The sequence below is a fragment of the Harpia harpyja genome, chromosome 9 (assembly GCF_026419915.1).
Source record: "Harpia harpyja isolate bHarHar1 chromosome 9, bHarHar1 primary haplotype, whole genome shotgun sequence".
NCBI lineage: Eukaryota > Metazoa > Chordata > Aves > Accipitriformes > Accipitridae > Harpia > Harpia harpyja.
Window position 1 is genome coordinate 33690090 of NC_068948.1, and position 21978 is coordinate 33712067.

At 40.4% G+C, this 21978-nt stretch overlaps 1 protein-coding gene across 8 annotated transcripts in view; it reads left to right on the forward strand.

Moving 5' to 3' along the window:
- KDM2B (lysine demethylase 2B) overlaps positions 1-21978 on the forward strand; it is a 127407-nt gene that overhangs the window by 8116 nt on the left and 97313 nt on the right. For 7 of the 8 annotated variants that reach the window (XM_052798012.1, XM_052798013.1, XM_052798010.1 and 4 more), the window contains 3 exons: positions 533-677; positions 3980-4058; positions 11508-11554. In XM_052798012.1, coding sequence (XP_052653972.1) covers positions 533-677; positions 3980-4058; positions 11508-11554 — 271 coding nt within the window. Of the gene's footprint in view, positions 1-5; positions 333-532; positions 678-3979; positions 4059-11507; positions 11555-21978 lie in introns of those variants that run through there. The other variant, XM_052798016.1, reaches the window with a different exon arrangement.

Genomic DNA, 21978 nt, shown 5'->3' on the forward strand with positions numbered 1-21978 from the left:
TCGGATTATGTAAATACCGAAACCTGGATGCTGTGCATCGGATTAAATGATTCTCACCCCTTCCCTTCCCCGGGGAATTATCTTGTATTCACGTGCAAAAAATAATAGTAATAATAAAAATGATCCGGTTGCTAACGAGCGTTGGCCGCCGTTCACGGTTTTTTACGGGATTGCAAAGCACATCGGTGCTGTAGCTTGTGAATTTTCGGCGAGTTGCGCCTGTCTCCTGCTCGCCTTTAACCGCCAGCTTCTGCACAGCAGCCCAAGTTTTAGTTTTCCTGCAGCCAAACACCTGTTATTCTTGTCTAGTTCCGTGTCACGGGATGGAAAAGGTTGTGCATGCAGCTGTGTTGTAGCTTGTTTGGGTTTAGGTTTTTTTCAGTTTGTGTCTTGCCGTCCTCATTGTTTCCCCCAAAATGTTTATCAACTTGTCCTGCACGATCCATGCACTTTCCTCCCTACCGACCCCGATTTTTATTTTTTTTTTTTCCGGACAATGTGGGGTTTTTTTGTTTGTCTGTTTGTTTTCTAGCGATCTATTGGCAGAAGGCGATACGATGAGAACGAGGACCTTTCGGACGTGGAGGAAATTGTCAGCATCAGGAGTTTCAATTTGGAAGAGAAATTAAAGAGTAAAATGTATCACGGGGATTTCGTCCATGCCATGGACGGGAAAGGTAACTGCCCGGGGACGGGGATGGGGGGGGGGGGACGGACACGGGGGCTGCCCAGCCCGGGCTCGCTCCGCTGTCGGAGCTTCCACGTGTAGCTCCGCGCCTGGGTTCGTATTTCGCGCCCGCGCCCCCCTGCCCGGGGATCCGGTGACGACGCCGGGCCGAGCAGCAGGGGAGGTAGGGAGGGGGGGACGGCTGCTGCACCGGGGCCCTGCAGCCCTCACCGTCGGGGTGCTGCCCCGTCCGTCCCCCCGCACCCGGAGGGCGGTTTTTGCCCCGACCTGGTGCTTGGGAGGCGGCGTAGTGATAAATGGCAGAGCCTTGCGCTCCCCCCACCTCCGACGTGCTCCGCTACCGTGACCCCAGCGCACCACCGAGGTGTTCAGGAATTAGGTCCTGGCAAAGGAGAGGCAGAAACCCCAGCCCCCACTTAGCCGGAGGTGATTCCTGCTCGCCCTCCGCCCCCTATTGAATCCAGGACCCCTTTTGCAAAAGGATGCAATTGATGAGCCTGTTCGCCAGGGTTGGAGACTTTAAAGTCAATAACTTCTTTGTCTTTCTATCATATATTAAATTACAACGCTCCCCTCCCCAAAGTTCTTTGGTTTGCTTAGGTGACTTAAATTTCGGAGCGGTAAGCAAAGCCAGACAGCCCAGCTCTGCAGCATGGTTGCCTGGCAGGAAGGAGGAGAGCAGTTTGCCCGGGAATCAAACGGGCGGGGGGGGGGGGTGTGTGCAAGTCACCTTTATTTACTGCGGCATTGTTGAAACGGATCCTGAATCCCAGATGGCTATCGCCAAAACTCGGCCTTATGGAGGACTCCCTGCGTAAGCCGGCTTTCTCAGGAAAGAGTAGTTTTGGGTGTAATCCTCCTGAAACGGCTATAACTGTGGAGCCACTAATCTAGTTTAGAAAATTTCCTTTTCTCCCCTAGGCTTAGTTTTGCATGAGCATTTTAAGCTTCTTTTAGAAAAGTTAATGTGGTGGAGAAATTAAATACCTATCTTATTTAGGAAGGTATTTGTTTAGGAGATAAGCTCAACCCTGACCCCTCTTCCTCCAAACAAAACACAAACACCTATTTTTTAGCTGGAAAATGTTAATTAATTTTCCAGAAAATGATTGCATTCTACCCTCAACTTCCAAATACTCCAGCGGTTGCTATTGCTACATGCTAACTATAGTACAATCCACAGCTTCCCTAGCTCAGCAGCTCTGCAATCTTTGGGTAGCTTTCTCCTTTCTAGGGAACTTGAAAATAAATGAGTGTCTTTTGTTATTTTGTTGTGGTCTCTGTCTGCTTTGTTCGACCCCACAAGGGATTTAAATGCTTTGTTGGGGTATTACGAAGAAAGAGTCTGCCTTCCTATTTGCTCTGGTTTTATTTTTACTATTGGTTTATTTTTTCTATAAATCCAGGAGTTGAATCTAGGCAAAACAATGACAGTGGTTAGTAAGAATAAAAAAGTCAGCTTATATGAACACATGGAATTGGTTGAGCGATATATTTATTTATTTTTATTTCCCATGTCCTCATTTTTACTTTTAACAATAACTCTTCTTTGATTTTTTTTTTTTTTTTTTGCCGGGAATGTGGGTTGGAGGTTTTCCTCGAGGTGCTGCAAGGCAGTGGCCTGATTTTTGGCTTGAATGCAGTTTGTCATAGCTACTTGTTCTCTAGTCTGCTAGACTATATAGCTACCTCAGCTTCCACCGATACTCTTCTTGATGTTTGTTGACTTTCTGTTGTGGATGAGTGTCCTTAACAAATATCTGTGGTTTATTTATTTGCTTACCTAAAGCCAATAGTTTTAATGGGAATGAAGATTTCTCTAGTACAGAAATATTTATTTGGTAACCTTAGTTAATTGGAGTATTCATTACACTTATTTTGAGACTAGTAGCGATAAAGTTTCTGTAATTTTAATGTTTTTGTAAATGGATAATTACAGTGCTCTGATTTGGTAACTCTAAGTAGGAATATTATATCCCTACTTGTCATAATTACTAACTGAATACAGCAGAGAAAAAGTTGTAAAAATAGAGGGAAATGGGTCTGCAGGCATGGAAGCTTAGCCTCTGTTTCCCCTGTTTCTTTCAGTATGGATTTTTACAGCAGAGAAACGTTACCAATATAAGCTCGGCTCTGAGGTTCTCATGCTCTCCTAGGAAGCGTGTACATTGCTGGCTGAATCTTGGAGAAGTTAAACTACTTGTGTGTACCTGAATATAATACATAAAGTGTATAGTATATTTGGCAGCGTGTAGTGTATTTTGTAGTGCTGAAGAGTCAAGCAATGTTTTCCATTTTAAGGTAGCGTGTGGATGCTATATAAAAGTCATTTTTTCTGTAAGAAAGGGGGAATAGCAGAACCATAGAAACAGTATGTGGCCACTGCAGGAATTCCTCTTCTCTCTGTGGCAGAAGGCTCCAAATGGAGTGTGGGGTTTTGTAGGCACAGCTCACCCAAATCGCTGCCTTGTAACTTCCTCTCTAATCCCCAAATCACTGCTATTGTATCAGACCATTGCATAAAGAAATCCCCAGGAAAGGCCAGTTCTCTGTAATCCTCAGAGTGAAGCAACAAGGTGATACTAGTCAGTGTTAACATAACAAACTTATGTTTAATTTTCAGTTTGCTTGTGTGTTATACTGTGACTCCCACATAAAATCTATTCTTTTTTCACCATCTCCCTAAGTGCCAGGAGCTGTATAAGATTTCTGTCTGTCAGCTCCTGCAGTTACATTTCTGATTAATTAACAAAAAAAGTACTCTGTTGAAAGTAACAGTAACCCTCACGTAAAAAGAAAATTACGTGTTCACAGAATCGGGGCTTTCTGCTATACTCGGATAATGCTCACAAGAAAACATGTTTTTTTCCTAAGTAGAAATGTATAGCTTAGAATGTGTAAACTTAAACATCCAGTTTAAACTACACATTTGCCCCAAAAGTACTAGGCTGATTTGCAGTAATTTAGTTAGGATTATCTTTTAACTGTTAATTTGGTATTTCATTACAGCCTGGGTATTTCAACCCAGACCTTAATTGACAAACTCTGACTGGATTCTATTTTATGTGCGTCAGTGAACAGGAAAAATAGAGAGCAGCTGGGAGAGCATTGTCTGTCATTTGGTTTCCGGTTTGGACCTATAAATATGCATTCTCTTTATATTTTTCTTTACGTGACAGTGGAGTTCTGTGGTGAGGAAAGGGAAATGGGGAGCGTTTTGAGAAAATGTAATGTGAGGTGCTAATGCCATTGTAATTGATTTTGGATTTTTTTTATTCATTATTCAAACAGATTTTACTTTTGAGTATGTGCAAAGAGAAGCTCTCAGAGTTCCCCTTATCTTCAGAAATAAGGATGGACTGGGAATTAAGTAAGTTACAACCAAATCTTGATGATTAATAAATGCTTTTATAAAATAACCATTATGCTGTCCACTTCTATGTGGTATTTCTTTTGATGATCTCAAAATGTATTGCAATTAGTAAGACTGTCAGCACCCTTGAGAAGAGAAATGTTTATTTTCCGCTTATAAACAAGCAGATAATGAGGTCTATAAAAGCTAAGTGCATACAGCATAGTACTACACAATCAAAAATAAGTCAGTGATGAAAACTAGGAAGAAAATTCAAAGGTCCTTGCATCCAATCCATGCTGTAATGACAGATCAACCTTCTTTCAATTTTTGACTTATCAATTGTTTTCTGCGTTACAGGTGGAATGTCTAATGATGCCTGTCGTTTTCCATTATAATTGTATTTCTTCAGAATGTTATAGCTTTGTAAATAGTTAATAATGTCTAGTTAAAACATGGTATTATTGGAGTCTTTTTGAGGTTGCATTTTGTTAATGTCCAGTCATAAAGGATTTGGTATTTTAATAAGAGAATCCTGCAAGTTTCTTTGTAAAAGTGACAGTGTCTAAGAGAGAAATATTAAAATGATATACTTGATTAGTCACATAATCCATAGTTTAGATAAATGTTCCTTGATACTTTTGGAAATTAGGACTGTGTAACTGATTATATCTGAAAGAAAATTAATTTTCTGAAAGCATAATTACTTTGCTCAGTTTCAGCTGGAACACCTCAAAGTTTAGGGAACTGAGGAGTCCCAATTATTTAATTAAAAAGAATCAAGCCACCCCAATATAACTTAAGGAGAGAAAGAGAAGAAATAGTGTTTGGGGTATTTGACAAGCATATGTCCTTTTACTATAAGAGCGAATAGGAGCTGCTGTGATGCTTCTCATGATGCAGTAAAATAGTTTTATATGTTGAACTCTGAACAAGACACACTTAATAGGTACTCAGTAGTAATTACAGTAATGTTTATTTTGTTGTACCATTATGTTGTACCACGATATTTTTTTCTTTGGTTATTAAGCCCAGCTATTTCTCTACTTAGTCCTGGATACATAGTCTAGTTTCTTGTTAAAAAAAGAAATGCAAACACCAAGATACCATCTTTTTATTTGTTTGTGCAAAGCCTTTCCTAGATTGTATCCTAATTTTGTGATGAAAATGTGCATGTATTCTGTAATGTTTTAGAAGATAGGTAGAAACCCTAGCTATTAAGTGAGAAAGGCTGGTCACTTCTTACAGTTTCTAAACAGTTCTATGCTCCTATTTGGTGTCGTAGAAGAATAACCTAATTTTTCTGTTGTATTATTTGAAAGAAGGTGTGGTTGAGTGGAAAGCATTGATCCTTAAATCCCGCTCTCCTTGTGGACAAGAGGGGACACAAAAGCACCTGTTTTGATATTCCTGAAGTCTACAGCCTTCCATATAACCTTCATATGAAAACCTGAGAAGCAGAGAAAAGTCTTCCATATTCATAGCTTAATTATGCTTCACCTGCAGAAGCCACCTCCTTAATCTTAGCTTATATATTACATGACTATAGTATTGTCTTTCCTGATTAATAATTTTCTTGTTTATCTTCTCAGCTGAGTTTCCTTAATGTAAAGTACCATTTGTTCTACATTCACTCGTGACACTGTTGGCCAGCCTAGTTCCTAGAGAGCCAATGACATCTCCATTGAGTGCTTGTCCGAATGTATATTTACACTGTATGTGTATATGTAACCATCACCTGAAGCTGAATAATTTTTTTCTTCAGCAGGAGCTTTATTATTTCCAGGAAATTCCTGCTCACTTAAGGGTTGTGCTCTCCACTCTACTCACCCAACTTGGCATCCCAGTTCCTCGCTTCCTCTCAGCCTCCAAATACAGGAGCTTTCCCTCCTAGAACCATTTTTCCTGCTGCTTTGGGGCCTCTGTTTTTCTGACCCTCCTTTTGGCTTCTCTGGTCAATGTGGCAGGGAGGGTTTTTTTTTTGTTGAAGGTTGTTGCTACTTTTTTGTTCAGTTTATTTCTTCAAGAGATGCTTCTCTTGGAGGGGTCCAATGAAAGACATATCTACTGTGGAAGATGGTGGAAAATCATCTGAGACAACTGCTCTCTCTATATGCATTGGTTTTAAACTGCCGCTTCTAAAGGGCAAATGATAAAAGCTTCAAGAATTTCTTCGGGATGAAGCCATCAGCTCTTCTGTGAAACTGGGGAGCGTTTAGGAGCCAGAGATACTGCTGCACCTTCCTAGCAGCCAGATCTTCCTCCTGTGTGTGAGAAAGCTCACAAATTCCATACAGTACGAGAAGAAAACTGTGGAGATGTTTCAGTTCCTACTGTGTCAACGGTACCTGTTCAGCTAGCGCTCCATCAGCAGAGAAGTGCGGAAGTGAGAGCGCGTCCCACAGACACAAACATTACTGGGCTTCAGATCCTCAGCTGCAAATGGCAGGGCATTATCACACATGGATAGTGAGCACCCCAGCCTGGGACCAGTGTCTCCTATGGCTGCCTGTACCAGACAGTGGTGCCTTCAGAACTCAGGCTGCCCGATGCACTGTAAAGGTTGCACAAGATCCTTCACAAAGATACCTTGTTTCTTGGTGTCCATAACAACAAGATGTAATACCTGTTTCTACTTGATAGCTCATTATTTAGGATTCTGTAATGAGGCAATTTCACCTTTGACATTTTAACACTGGAATCTCAGCTCACACATCATCATTGGCTTCCCCATTGTTCCTGTGCCTGAAATCTGGAGAACTGCCACCTGGCACTCCCCTCCAATTTCGGTTAGCTGTGTGCTTTCACTGAAGCCTCCTGGTGTGATATGGCCTTTGGAGCGTGGTCTTTGGTCTTTCTTGATCCAGGGGTTCAGAGAGTCCTCAAGCTAATGAGATCATGTAAAGAGTAATCTGCTTTTTTGTGTCATGTGTTGGCTTGTTTTTCTTCAAGATGTGTTGGTTTTAGATGCATTCACAGTCAGCCTTCCTGTTCCTCTTCCTTCCTGGAAGCCACCAGTAATGTTTAAGACCTTGAAGAAGGCAGGGCTTTGGCTCTGTACCTGCCCCTTTTATGGTTATACGCCACGTGCACAGACAGACCAGGTTATAGATGTACTTCTGTGTTTCACTGAGGCAAAAAAAAGACCTGGTCTCAAATGCTTATGTGAACGCGCACATACACAGCATGCATCCATGTATAGATGACCATGCCTCAAAGACGATCGTTGGAGATCAGGTACCTCTCTTTGTAAGCATTATCAAAGCAGTCGAATAAATAGCAGTTTTGGAACATGCATTGGAAGTGAAGAAGTAGCAGGACTGAATGCTGCTTGCCTTTATTTTCAGTTGGAGTTCTGCAGCTCTGGCAGTTAGGATAATGTGTCTTTTGAATTCTGAACTGGATTGAGAAGAGGTGGAAGAGGAGTAAATGCTAATCTACAGCAAGAGTTTTGGAGTCACTTACCCAGCTCTCTGTCACACACTAATGCTTTGGATAGTGAAGGAGAAATATGTGTTTCAGTTTGCTGTGATGAGCTTAAAACAGTCTCAGCAGCCAGGCTTGACTAGCTAGCTTCTCAGTTTCCTACCAGCTGATGGTATCATTCTAATACTATTCTGACATCTTTCCTCCTTTCTAGGGCTGTTTCCCTTTTTCCCTTTTGTGAACCATCTACACATCATGTGCAAATTCTTCTAGCTGGAATTCACTGTCAGAGAAGAGAGTAAAACTACTGAAGCTTTTTTTTTTCTTTTGAAGATATTTTTGATGAATTAGTATGCTGACAAAAGTAAGAGCAAATTTTATCTGATACGTGAGCTTTGGATGGTTCCTGCATAGAATCAGTCGAATTCTCCATTTCACAGTTAGTTGGGTGAATTGTTTTTATATTCCCATTCTCTGCTGAATCATTGAATACTGACTGCTCTGGGGGATTAAAATACTAGAATTTGTAGATCAGTAATCTCTTATAGCACATTCAACATTCTAATATTTTTTCTTTAAATGAGCATGACTTAGTTTGAAATGATGTTATAAAAGAATTGTACGCACTTGGGCATAAATGTCACTAGAGTGAGAGAAGGTTGGAAAAATGGTTTATGTGTATTTTAAATGACAGAAGTGAAATGCGTGAGCAAACTTTTCTATTTGGCACTCTGCAGGATAACACGTTTTAATTTTATTTACATTTCCACTTCTTACGTGTATCTATCAAAAGTAGCTGGCATGCAATGCCAGTTTTGTGGATGTGTAGATACATAAATGCTGTGTGCGTTGTATTCCAGCAAGATCAAAATAGTATTGACACCTGCCTAACTGATCCAAAACGTTGAGAACCTTTAGTCTCATCATCCTGACATTTGCTGCTTGAATTAATGAATGTCATAGCCTGCCTTCTTCCATCAGTAGAGGGAGACTGGACAGTTTGCCTTTGGATCTGAGTAATTTGCTGATGAGCCTCAGGAACCTTATGTTCCGCTTCAGGCTCTGGAGGAAATTATGCTTTACTGGATCTTTTCTAGCACTACTGTCTCTTGTCCAGAGGAGGCTGTGTGTGTCATGATACAGTAAGTTAGGTGATCTGCATGTGTGTAGGGTGACTTTTGAGATACAGTAGTCTATAAAGTATATGATAGAAGATGATTTTTAGACTTCTGATGTTTTGAATAACTGATGTTATGTGCTTCCACTTCTGTTTGCTGTTAAGCAGTCAGCTTCCATGTCTATGCCCGGCAGATGTACAAAGCATAGCTGAGCAGTTTGGTTACTGTGCTTGGAGGTACTCTGAAATGGCAAGGAATGAGATGAATGAGGAAAAAATTATTATAATGAAACTTTGAAAATTGCTTTCTTGTATATTTCGGAGCTGTTACTTGTATGGCTAGAAGCAGGAAAGTCCACCTGTGATCTCTTAGCTGAAGAGGAGCTGTTTTTCTCAGAGGGTTGTTTGCCTGTTTCCAGGATTGTAACTTGGAGAGAGAATGCTGTTTGGAGAGATGTCTCTCTTATCTGAACAGCAGTCATCTTGCATTGTATTGTGGTTAATCAGATATGTATGCTAGCCAGAGCTCATCCTCATGAGGATTTGAATAGGAGACTTCTCTAGCAAATCTTTAAACATTTACTAAAATCCAAGTTTGTATCCAGTGCAACACTAAGGTGTTTGCATTTCTTTTCTGTTTGAGGCAACATGATTTGTATATAACAGAATTGCAGAAAATCTCAAATGTAGTCAGCCGTATTTTGGTGTCAAGTCGAGCCAGCCTGCTATACTATTCTTCATCTATTTTTTATGATATATGAAATCTTTGGAAGCATTCATAGTGGTTTTATGCAAGATGCATTTGCCTGAAAATTGCGTAACAGCGAGGGGAAAAAACCTCTCTGCTCAGTTCTTGCGTTGTTGGTGTTTTGGATTTATATGCAGAAAAACGAATGAACCAACACTTAGTGATTGGTATAGGACCAGTGACATTCAAGCAAATAATTTTTTTTTTGGCCATCATCATGCTGTAGCAAACCAGCCCTAATTGTATAAGAGTGAGTGTGGCAGTTATGCTGGGTGGGGCTGGAGACGAAGAAGTACAGTCATTAATGGTCTCAGCAGACAGTAGAATGAGTTTGAATTAAAGCTGGACCTCACAAGGCAACCCAACCACAAAATGGGTTCTTGTACTTGAAACCTGCTGTGTTCAAGCCTGAAATTCTTCCCTTGGTGTACTCTTTCTCTAATGTATCATACATCCTGAGGTTGCAGAGAAAAAAACCCAAGGATATGCCAGGTGTGCTCTCCAAAGAGCTAAACATGCAATTTTATTATTAGGGAGGATTGTATTCTTCTAGTTTGAGTAATGTTTATTATCAGCTGCTGTGGGACCTCTCGGAAAGACTGGATTTGCTTGTATGCCTCTGGATTAGGGTTGTTACCTATCTTGGTGGTTGACTTTTATTTTGGTTGATACAAATGTGAAAAAGATTGCCATCTAATTGTTCTATGTGTCTGACATAAAATACAGGCAAGCTGTTTCATTTGAAGATAAGCCTTGCATGTTCTTGTCACCCACAAATAGTTCCTTCTTCCCCTACTTCTGACTTTCTAGTGCTTGGAAAAAAAGATGAGCTCTGAATGAACCCTGAAGGTCAGTAGATTCAGGCTGTTTCATTCCAGCGAGGGAGTAAATTCCAAAGCTGTGGGGCCCCCGCAGCTAAATGCAAAGATGTGAGGGTTGGCGGAGAACTAACAAAAGGTATTGTCCAGCCTCTGCATCCCACCAGAGGAAGGTGGTAAGGGTAAAAGAAAGTGGGCAAACAGAATTTGGCAAATAGTTATCCAGATATATGCATGACAGTAAATGCATTTTTTAACTTTACCTTTCAGTGTTTTCTTAATAGTGAAAACTGTTGCTCTAAAAGTTTGCCTATGGGCTGGTTCGTTCTGATTTCTAACTGAATCATGTCAAAAGTCCTTTATGACCAGAAGCAAGTTGTTTATCTTCAACCCAGGGCAGTACAAGAGGCACAGAGCACCTAGCTGGCAGGTTCCACAGGGCTGTTTTTCATTACAATTCCTTAGTCAGTTTTTGTGCAATGTGAAGGGTGAAATACGGTCATTAAGATGAAGTCAATCAGCTTTGAAACCCCACTACTGTTTTTGTTTTCTTTTTCTGTCCAGTCTATATGTTGCAGAATTTTACTCTCTACCTGACATGTAAAACTCACTCACTTGATGTACTAAGCTATTGTCTAATTACATTAAACCCCGAAAACATTGCCTGTGTTAGAAGTGATCGTATAAATGCATCGACATTGGTGAACCAATTATGCTACCATTTAATTTAGCTCTGAATTAGCCCAGTTTGAATTGAACAACAATTTCCCTACCCACCAAATACAGCCAGGTTGTCTTCTGCCAGACAAGGAAGTTTGGAATAGTCATTAAAACAAAGGGGCTTTAATTCATTATTTTTTATATTTTATTTCTAAGCAGTGAATCTAACCTGTGATGATGTGCCTTTGAACAAATTGGTTTACTGCTCTATGCCTCAGTTTATATCCACTGGCAAATGTGATAATGCTCACCTTGAGGAATATACATGAGGCACCACCAGTTGCAAACCATGCGAGTTGCTTAGCAGGAACAAGCTGTAAAGGTTTAGGGTTTTATTGAAATCGCCCCCAAACCCTTCCCTTCCCTCCCACTCCAGCGCTGCTAGAGAGTGCTTGAAAAGACACCTCTTCTCCTCTTTCATTATGAGTAGAGAAACTTTTGTACACTTGCCAATGCAAAGATGTTACATATGTCATTAAAACTTGCACTGTCCACACTTCGGAGAGGCCTTGCTTGATTCCACCTACTGCATTATGGACAAAGAGCACTATGCATTTATTTCTCTTTTATTATGGTAACGAAAGTGTACCCATACTTATCTTGACAGTATTTAACGTTGCTTTCTTTGCTAATTATAGAATGCCTGACCCGGATTTCACCGTCAGAGACGTGAAGCTATTAGTGGGTAAGTTATTTTGAATGCACTGGATTAAGTCTATACAGAACAGAATTGCTTTGAAATACTTGTCCAGTTGTGTTTGTAGACATTTGTGGTAACTCTCAGAATCTGGGAGAAGGCATGGAGAAGCAATTTGTAAATTAAAAAGGCTGGGAGAACCCTAATTAGTAGTTGTGCTGACCGGACTCTGATCTTACGCTGGATAATTGGCCATTTGAAAGAGAGTGAATGCTTTTGCTCTTAACAGGTGTCCTACAAACACTTTTGTGATCCTGGAAAGCGGCAGCTCTATTGATGAAGTTCCCATTTTTTTTTTAATCTGTTGTAGAGCATCTGTTTGTAAAAGGTATGATTGGAGCCGTATCACCTTTTGCCTGTGCTCTCCCCACAGTCTTTATCAGTGTCAGGCCAGGTCAGTGCTTTGAGGAAAGGTTGCTAAGAGAGACTGAGCACAAAGCTTTGCAAACTGTCTGTCTTTTTGGTAAGACACAAACCAGAGAATTGCTGACTGCAATCATCAAATGTTTCCTAGCAATTTTTGCAAAAGGATTTTTTTTAACTCTAAGAAAAGCTACATTTTGAGTAGGAGATTATACTGTATGTTTCTTTGAAATCTGCTTTTACTGAAGATGGATGTGTTATTTATTGTTTATCTGAAATTGTTACTGAATAGTGATACTGCGCTCTGTGAAGTCGTCACTGTGGAGCTAGCCGAGTTTTGGATGTTAGCTGCAGTCCTCCATGGAGACTTTTAACTGCATTCTTGCTATTTAGAATTTACTGGTTTTATCTACCTGTGTTATGGCAGGAGTTATCTTTTAAATTAGCCCAATTGCTGCATTCTGAAAGACAAATTTTTGAAAATTACTCTTGAGTTTAATAATCAATGGGAATGTCAAGTCTGGAAAAGATGTAGTTAAGAAAAATGAGGGAGAGGAACTTGTGCCTCATTTCTGCTCACTTGGGGTTATCTGTAAGAGAAGGGTTATCTCTGATAACCTTCCTTCACAAACAAAACTTGGCAATGTTGCTTAATTTATGATCATTTATAAGTTTGGAAGAAAAAAAGGCCCAAAACTCTTTGGCAGAAAATGTTAGGGAAGTGGTGTGGGAAGTGCTATTCGTAGGATTTCTGTTGGTCAATCTGCAGTTAAATTAGGAAATAATGTGAGGGTATTTGGAAGTCCTAAATTTTAAGGATTTCCTAAATACCTGCAACTGCACATTTGTAGGTACGGAATACCTCTTCTTGTTGCAGAGGAGCCTCGTGCATAAACCTTGTAATTATCTGGACCCTGTTGGCAATTTTCTGTGAATTTGTTCCATAGCTGATAAACTGCCACTTCTGTCTCTGAAACTGCTGAAGTTGAGGGTCTGACTTTGAGATGTTTTGGAACAGTGTAGTGTTGCATAACAACATTGTTTTTCCTGTATAACAGTCAAAGTGTGGGAGTTGCATTTCCTCAAGATTGATGTCCCTTAAAGTATTAGGGGGGTGGAAATTCCTGTGTACATGGCTAGCAAACCGGGAGGATATTTATAAATAAAATTAGATTTATAAAACAATGGAGCAGAAATAACAATTGCAATTAACTGTGAGATTAACTTTAATGTAAAAGTGTGCCGTTTCTCACAGCTGGTTCAGCAATCTATGTATATGCTCTTGGCCAGATACTGCACGTCATGGGTCTTTTTTTGTGTTTGGACAAACTCCCTTTGGAGTCATTGTATTGAGCCTGAAATGTGGTCAAGAGCATTGTCACCTGCTCTGTTTTTAATATAGTAGATGACTTCTGGCATCACAGGTGGAAACTTTGATTCAAAAGGTCTAAAATATTTGGGAAATGGACTCTAAGTTATACCTGAAAACTCGTGGTTCTCATGGCAAATCATTTCTGTTGCTGTGGAATTTGTGCTGTATGTAAGAGCCACATTGACACTGACAGCACATGGGGGCAATTCCTGTCTCTATGCCAAATTTCTAAATTATCTACTAATGACTTCAGGAAACACTGGTGAGCAATTTCCAATGACATATCATTGCTGATAATTTTTTCTAGTTTTAGGTTAATATATATGTTACACTCACAATCTAATGTTCAAATAAAGCAGATGAAGAGTCTTGTTTTATTAATATCTCCTGTGATTGTCCCTGCATTTTTTTTTAGCAGACTCCTCAGATCTTGACTGAACCTCCAGGTGTCTGAGTTTCTGAAGCACAGTGTTTTCAAAACTTACTGCTGAACCTGGGAGGGAGGGGAATGATGTTTTGCGAATGTGAAATGGAATGATCATAACTCTCTGCATCTGAATGTGCGTGGGAGTCGACAGAGAGAGAACATAGCTTGAAAAATGTTGTGTTCTGTGTAAACTTGTTGTTTTTATAAGGGCTCATCATTATAGTATGCTGGTGCTATTTAAACCTATCATTTGTTCTCTTCTTCGCATCAGGGGAAATGCATTTGTCATAGAACATTTTAAAGAGATGGTGCTGGGTTTTTCCAAAGCACATAAATTCCATAGGAAGTTACTGAGCCTTTGGTCTCAAATTATTCTGAAATCTTACTTTCTATTTCTAATGTGATTGTTGTATCATCTCCATATTTGAGTACCTATAAGTCACAAGGAAATAACAACAGTTGGTAGCCTAGCTTTTTTAATCTCCCTTTGAAAACTCTAGTCTGTGGCAAAAATAAGGATAAAAAAAGGTGGGTTTTTTGATCATCGTTTGTGGTTACTTAGGCTTAAGTGTATATTTCTTTAGTGTTTCATCAGACTTCCGAAGAAACGTTGCCATTGCTTGTTGGATTTTTTTGTTTTCATTGTTCAAAAAATGCAGATACCAGCTGTAATTTAGTTTGGTAATGTCTATGACCTACCGTTTATGACTTGCACGTTAGTGTGCATGAATGTACACCTATGTATAATGTGCATGGATGAAATACTCTGCATGTACAGTAGCTTTACTTTAAAGAACAAACACTTCAAACTGCACGGTTGGAGTAATGGTTACAACTAGACTCCTACCTCCACATGAAAGTTATCCTGGATACTCTTTAAACCTGAGACAGTGGATTAATTTCAGCAGTTGGAATTTGCCTGATCTCTGAAATGGCTGTGAGCCAAGAATACAAATGGAGAAATGGAGAGGAATTACTGGCCTGCTTAGGAACTTGAGACAACTCTTGAAAGAAGAAAAACTCTGTTGTAATTTAATAACTATTAAGCTTTGTAATTTCATTGTTGAAGGTAGATTTGATTGCTAATTCTGAAGGGCAGAATGTCACTGTCATCTCTTCATACGTTGATTTAAAATTTGATTAAGAGGGTCATTGGCCCTCTTAATGTCTCCTTAAACATCTGCCACATCTGCACTAAAAGCTTGGTAAGTGTTATTTCTGCAGGCTCCTTACTTTTCCTATTGGCATGCCACGCTGGTGTATTGGTCGTGTTAGCATATGCATATGGACTACTTGAAAAACAAGTGCACAGCAATAGCTAGTTAAGTATTGGGGCTTTGTTTTGTTCCAAAACTTTTTGCACATTTGTGATTGTCTTTAGATCTGCATAGTATCTTGGTTTATGTCCTTTTTTTCTTTCTTTCATGTTCTCCTACTCCCTTGTTTTAAGGGCTCCCAGAAGTTCAGAGAACTTATACCCATTGTCCATTTATTCTTCTCTGTAACTAGAGTTAGTCTTCCAGCCGGTAAACAGTGTATCTCAAGGATACTCCCAACCAGGGCTACTGGTGAGACTCTCAGACACTGTTTTTTTTCCTTGGCTGCTAGTCATGTAAATGTAAGTCACAAAGCTCCCTAGAAACACTCCAGAAGTGTCTTTACAAAAAAAAAAGGGGGGGGGGGGAGAGTTAGCTGAAGAACTGATAATGGGGAGTAACGGGTATGCGAACTGCTAAGTGTTGGGACAGCACAATAGCTATTACTAATTTTTCCTCAGACCGTGTGATTCTGAGTGACTTATTGCTCATGCCCAGAAGAGGCAGCTATACAGAATAATTTATATTTTCCAGGCCTCTTGTTGGCTTCTTCTACCAACAGCGCTTCTGGGCCACAGCACGGAGAGGTGTCTGTCATAGATAGGCAGAAAAGAAAAAAGCAGGTTTTCCCAGATGTGCTTGCTTGAATCTCCATACACACATATCTGTGTGAATGCTTTATGCTAATTACATTAAAAAACAAATGAATTACACTTGCCAGGGATAACCTAGGACTGAGCAAGGAGAAAGGTAACGAACTGCCTTGCTCAGCAAGCTGTTTGAAAGCCAGAGCTTCTGTCGTTGCTGTTGACCATCTCTAGTCTTTGCTATTCCTAAATTCAAGGACTGAATGCAATCATTTGCTTTAGTCTTTGATGTCAGAAAGCCAAAGCATTCCACTTTTTCGTTTGTTTGATTTTTGTCATTATATTATTCTTCACAGACATCATAGAATCTGAAGGGAGCGCTGAGTAGTTTTGGAAGCTATGAACCATGTAAAGGAGAGAAAAAGCGGAAGCATACATGAATGTGTGCGTCAGTCTATCAGTCTGAGCTCCTTTCTTTGATTACTTTTTTTTTTGGTGGTTTGCTTGGGTCAGCACTGATTGAATTTAAAAGAGTATCTGCTTTTCTGTGGCATCTGCAGTGTCTCACCCTTTGACTTGTAATTGATGTCTGCACTGCCTTTGTCTTCCTGGGTTGTCACAGTCTGCCACGGAGCTCCCTGGGTAGGTGTGGAGTCCCTGCACAAGCATGGTGTCTATATCTAAACAGTAATGGCTAGTCTGGATATATTTGCTTTTATTTTTAATTTTTAGCTGACCTGTCTTCAGTTTGCTTGCCACAGGCTGGTGGTCTATTGCCATGGAATCCCAGCTTTTACACTCATACCTAAATAAACTAAATAAACCACTAAACAAACATAAGTGGTGCTGCTGGGTCTGTAATGTGCATCGCCTCCTCTCTCTATGGGCTGGTGTAGCTTTCTGTGCCAGAGTATGTATTATACACCCCCAAAGTTGAACTTGCAATCCCAGCTAGTGGCAAAAGGGGCAATTTCAAAACATGCTGAGGATTGTCAGAAAGAAAAGAGACTTTCAGTTATTGTGATGCCTGGGCTGAAGAGGTTAAAGTTGTGACCACGTGGTCACTTCTGCAGGATCAGCAGCATTGTTGTATGGAATTCACCATACCCGGCCAGGCATTGTATCAGTGGGAACAGTGCAAGTACAGGATTTATACTATTCATGGGGTGGTCTAACAACTGACATCAACTCACTGATTGATTTTATTTAACTAACTCACTAAGGGTTTATTTATAGAATTAAAAAAATAAGTGTAGGAGCAGAGAACAATGCATCATCAGCCACGTATTTTGCTATTGAAATCTGATGCTGTAGACTGGACTGGGCCATAATGCTTAGATAGATAGAAAATGTTTGGTTCCCTTAATTTAGTTGCTGTGTTCACAAACTGTGTTGAAAGGCTTTGGTGTTTTTGTCTTGTATAAAGAATCCAAGTAAAGTTGAAAGCAGCAGTTGAAAGTTTTTAATTGTGATAAAATTTGTGCATTGAGGTATGGCAGTAAAAAGCAAACATGACAAAGCTTTGAAAACTGTTGCAGAGAGCAATCCTCATCTGGCCCAAGGAGATGATGCACAAGACGGGACCTAATAGATCATTTCAATATTTGATTTCTGTGATTCTGTCAAATCTTTGAGGACCTGGCAGGAGGCTTTGATCTCCAAGACAAAGGGTAAAAGGAAAACCAAGGCTCTATATATTCTGTTGCTTTCTTTGCTGGGAGTAGCTGAAGAGATACCTGATTATTGCTGGGTTTTGCCTTCTCGTTAGAAACACCAAAAGAACAGGAGCTGAGCCAAAAATTTCTGTTGCAAATTGAGTGTTTAAAGAAATATGTGTGAAGGTCTCTGCCTCAACTATGAGTCTATAATCATGGTGTCAGTGGAGAAAGATAAAAGAATAAATTACATCATTAAATCCCAGACATTTGCAAGGGAAAAGCCCTATAAATAAGGGGGTTTGGCCCTGCAACTGCAGGTCAGCCTTCCCTTGTGCTGCTGACAAGTATCAGTTCTGGAGGAGATGCTGTGTGCCGTCATGCATCTGCTCATGGTTTATTGACTAAGTGGATAAGATGTTAAGGACTTCATCGTACCACACTGAAGTGAGCAACTGAGCTCTCTTTAACATCAGTGGAAGAAATTAGACCTGCAGAGGAGTATTTCACTGGCTGTGAAGTTTTTTTTTTTCACAGGGGAGAGAGCTAAGCAAGTTTTCTGAAGTTTGGCATTGCAACATTTTGCCCATTGTAGGAGTAACTGCTATTCCGCAGTGTAATGGTGCGCAGTAAATAGTGTGGCCTTCTTTTCCCAGGTGGAAACTGGGCTGAAAGGTGAGATGATCTGCTCAGGTCCCTGTTCAATGCGGTGCTGAAGACAGAATTTGGGGAGTCTCAGTTGCTAGTTTTACTGTAAACTGTAAATGATGTACTGAATGTGGTGAGCCATGGCCTCTTCTGTGCAGGAGACAGCGATGGGGTGGAACAAATTCGCTTACTAGTTAATGTAAGCGGGCTGATTTAAATAATTTAAATTCAGTTAGGACAGAAAGGATTACTGCCCATCAAGTGTACGTAGCAGCCATCAGCTGTGTGAGGCTCTGTATCTTTCATCTACCCATTTTTGTTTTGTTAAATACATACACTGCTGTAGTCCCCAGGAACTCCAGCTAAAATGAGAATATATACGTCAGGTACTTCACAGGAAGACAAGAACGCCCCTAATCTATACTTCTGGAAGTAGGTGATAATGAAAGGGGAATGGAAAGAGATGCAGGCATTGTAGGTAATGATTATTCTGGGTTTATAAAATGTGATTTTTTATATATATTAAAAACTGTACACACATTTATAGATGTATACATATACATATGTATAAATTTCATTTAGTACTGAATCAAGAATCATAAGTGGTGTTTTCACAGAAGAGAAAATTTTGGTGGTGGTGACTGCAGATCAGGTGGGTAAAGGCAGGCGGGAGGGAGGGCAGAGACCATGTAAACCATTTCTTCTATATTAGCATACATTTCTTGTGGTGTGTTAGCACAATTGTTCCCGAGCTGGCTGTGCAAATGTGTTCAGCTTTTTGTTGGCTACTCGAAAAAGCTGAAAGCAAACCAGGTAACTGTCTCAGAGTAACTGCTTCCTAGTGATTTTTTTGGTTCATTCCTCCTGCGTGTTTGCTCCCCCTCTCAAATTGATCTGCTCTGAAAATTGTATCATGGTTGAATTCACATCAAACTACAAAGCAAGTCGAGAGGCTTGTAGTGTGGTGTGTGGGCAAGTAGGGGAAATTTTGTCTTAATCAATGTACAGTTCTCCATCCTGTGAAAGAAAATTAGCTGTGCAGATACAAAAGAAGGACAAAGCAGCCACACATTGCAGTTCAGAAAACTTTCCATCATTTCTGCTGAATAGGGACCTAGTGTTGCTTTTTCTATAGAGCAACGCTCCATTTGTTTCAAGGAAGTTGTGAAATTGGAGACCAAGAGGAGTTAGGAGGGAGGCTCATTAGCGAAACTTTGTTGTAAGGAGTGCTTCCCAAAATTAAACAGGCTGTTCAAAGGAAGTGCAAAAGTCTGCCCTCAGACTTGCATCTAAGTCTTGATTAAGATGTATGGTTCTTCCCCTGTGTGGGGATTTGTCCTGTGAATGCAAGTGCCACGTTTGGAAGAGCAAAAGAGCTGCGTCAGGAGTCATTAGCTGCTGTATCTCCAGAAGTCTTGTGTGGAGGGATAAGGAGGAAGCAGTGAGGTCTTTGCTCTGTTCCTAGTGCCCAAATAATGCATTTTTCAAAATGCAGTAGACCAGGCTCTTCTAGGGGAGAGGAGTGAACACTGATCCCATGGGAGGGGAGGTACTTGTATGAAATATTTCCATTCATTGTAAGATTTCTTCTCTTGTTGCTCAGGGTTTCTTTTGTGCCCCATGGTGTGATCTGTGCCTGGCTTGCTCTCTGGGTTCTGCTTTTTTCCTTTTCATGTAAGTGGGACTGTTGGAGTATTAACCAAAGCTGAGTTAATGAAAGCATCCTCATTGTTCTTGTGGCTTGGAAGGCCAATGTCTGTGTAGTTTTTTAAAAAACAACTTGTGAACATGTTCTTCAGCTTGTGAGGATTCAGATTGAGGGTACCTCAGTCTCTGGATCCTGCAAGTCACACCCCAAATTCATCAAGGGACTCAGATCCACAAGAGACAGTACATCTCTCTGATGGCTGTGAGGAGCAGGGGGATCCCAAGAGCGCTTTGAAGACAGGAGATAAGGATGGCTCCTTGCAGGATGAGGATGAGCTTGGATGTTCCTCACAAGTGACTGTAAAATAATTGCATGTCAGTGCTATTCCCATTGATCTGAGGATACAAAACCAAAACGTGTGCTTTAAGGGAGCTGAGTTATGTACCTGGCTATAAACTTTTTCAAGGGAAAAAATGGAAAATCAGAAAGCAGTGTATGTCAAGGCCAGTGATTTGTCTCAGATGTTATGAGGCTATTTGCAGTATTACAGCAACATGTGCTTGAGATCCAGTCTTTGTAAAAACAAACAGTTCCTCCATCATATTGTTTTGTGGCCAAAACTTGTTTTAAAATCTCCCACTATTTTTTTAAAAACACTTTGTTTTTAAAATCAAGTTCCAAATGTCCTCACAGTCATGCTGTTGGGACTGCCAACATTCTTCATGCTCTGAAGCTTCTCTGTAATTGGGAAATCTGCTAAGTCAGACCTCAACTAAAATTGGCAAATAAATATTACCACTGAAAATGAACTTCCAAGTGCCTTTAACTAGGATGGAGTCAAACCAATGGTCTATCAACAAAGGGGTTTATAAGTACTGTTGGTGTGAGCTGGCCAGACTTCTAGCTATTGCATTTCTTTTTAAATGTGAGAACTACAAAGAGGAAACATCTGGACAATTTAAAAAAAGAAAAAAACCCCACTGTTTTATTGAAGTGATTTATTCCAATTCTATCTAGCAAGTTTCTCTTTTCCAAGTACAGCACTGAAGACTTACTGGCTCATCTTTTTGTGTTTGTCTTTTTTTTCTTTTTTTTCCCTTGAGCGACCTCTCCTGTTTTCTTTGTATCCCTCTTTCTTTGATGAGGCTACTGTACTGTACAGAACTCATTTTACTCCCTAATCTCATAGTAGCTTGTGAGGAAGTACAGATAAATCCTTCCAGACTTGAGCAAGTGCTATTAGGATACTCTTACCAACCATGAACCAATAATGATAGAGCAACATACTTTACTGTAAGCAGGACCAGTAGGACTTGACAGGTGGGTTTTTGTTTGTTTATCATGGGATCTATTAGTTCTTTGTGGGACACTAGCAGTCATGTATGTAATGCGATTTCTGAACTGTTCCTCTCTCTGCTCCCTGTTTGCTCAGGGCTAGGAAGAATTACAACGTTGTGGAGCTGCACTGTGTTCTCTCCTGGGCAGAATTAAAATTAGAAACTAGACTTCAGAGTTTCTGAATGGATATTTTTTCAAGTGAAGGTTACATTAGTGATTTTCCTATGGTCTGAGGGCTCTACCTAATTTGTTGAAAATTGAAGCGGTTTGTAGCAGCTCTGAAGCAACCCTTTGGGACTTTGGCATCCACTGATACTAAGGTGGAGCAGTGCACATATGAAGTGGAAATCTGTCTATATTAAAGTGGTGTATTGCAGACTTTCAGAGGACATTGCTTCATTTAACACACACTGGTTTTGTGCCTCTTAAACAGCTTATTGTTTAAGGAGAAAAGCTCCAGCCTGTAATATCAGAAGGGGATACTGGGACTATGGTTCGGTGTCACTGTATGATTTCCCACACCAGCTGCTGGCGCTGGTGCTGGATGCACATCCCTTACCCTTATGTTTGTGGAACTGTGCTGTGAAGCAGGCAGGGAGCTGACCCCGCTTAAAAAAATTATTTAAGCCTCATCAGTTTCTTGAGTATTGGTGAACAGTTTGTATCATGAAACCAGAACCTAGGGCAGAGAGAGGTTAAAACTTACCCAATGTTCCTGATAGTCTGGAAATAGAAACTTGTCCCTCTAATTCCAGTACTGTGCTCTGGTGCCAGACCATCTTTTTGTCATCTAAACTGGCCTCTAGTTTTTGCTGTTGCTGCCTACTATGTGCCCTGCTGTAGTGTCTCTATTCCCTGTGCTATCCGTTGCATCTAACAACTTGCTTTTTTGCCATACCAGTTCAGCAAGTCTAAATTGGTGTCCTGTTCATTCTCATCCTTCTCTCCCCACTTTTGGCATTGCTCTCCTATCCCCTTCCTGTGAGCTGGCATGGGCTTTGCTCTTTCTTGCAGTGAGGTGGTTCAGAAAGTTGAATCGGCAGAAAACTCACGCTGTC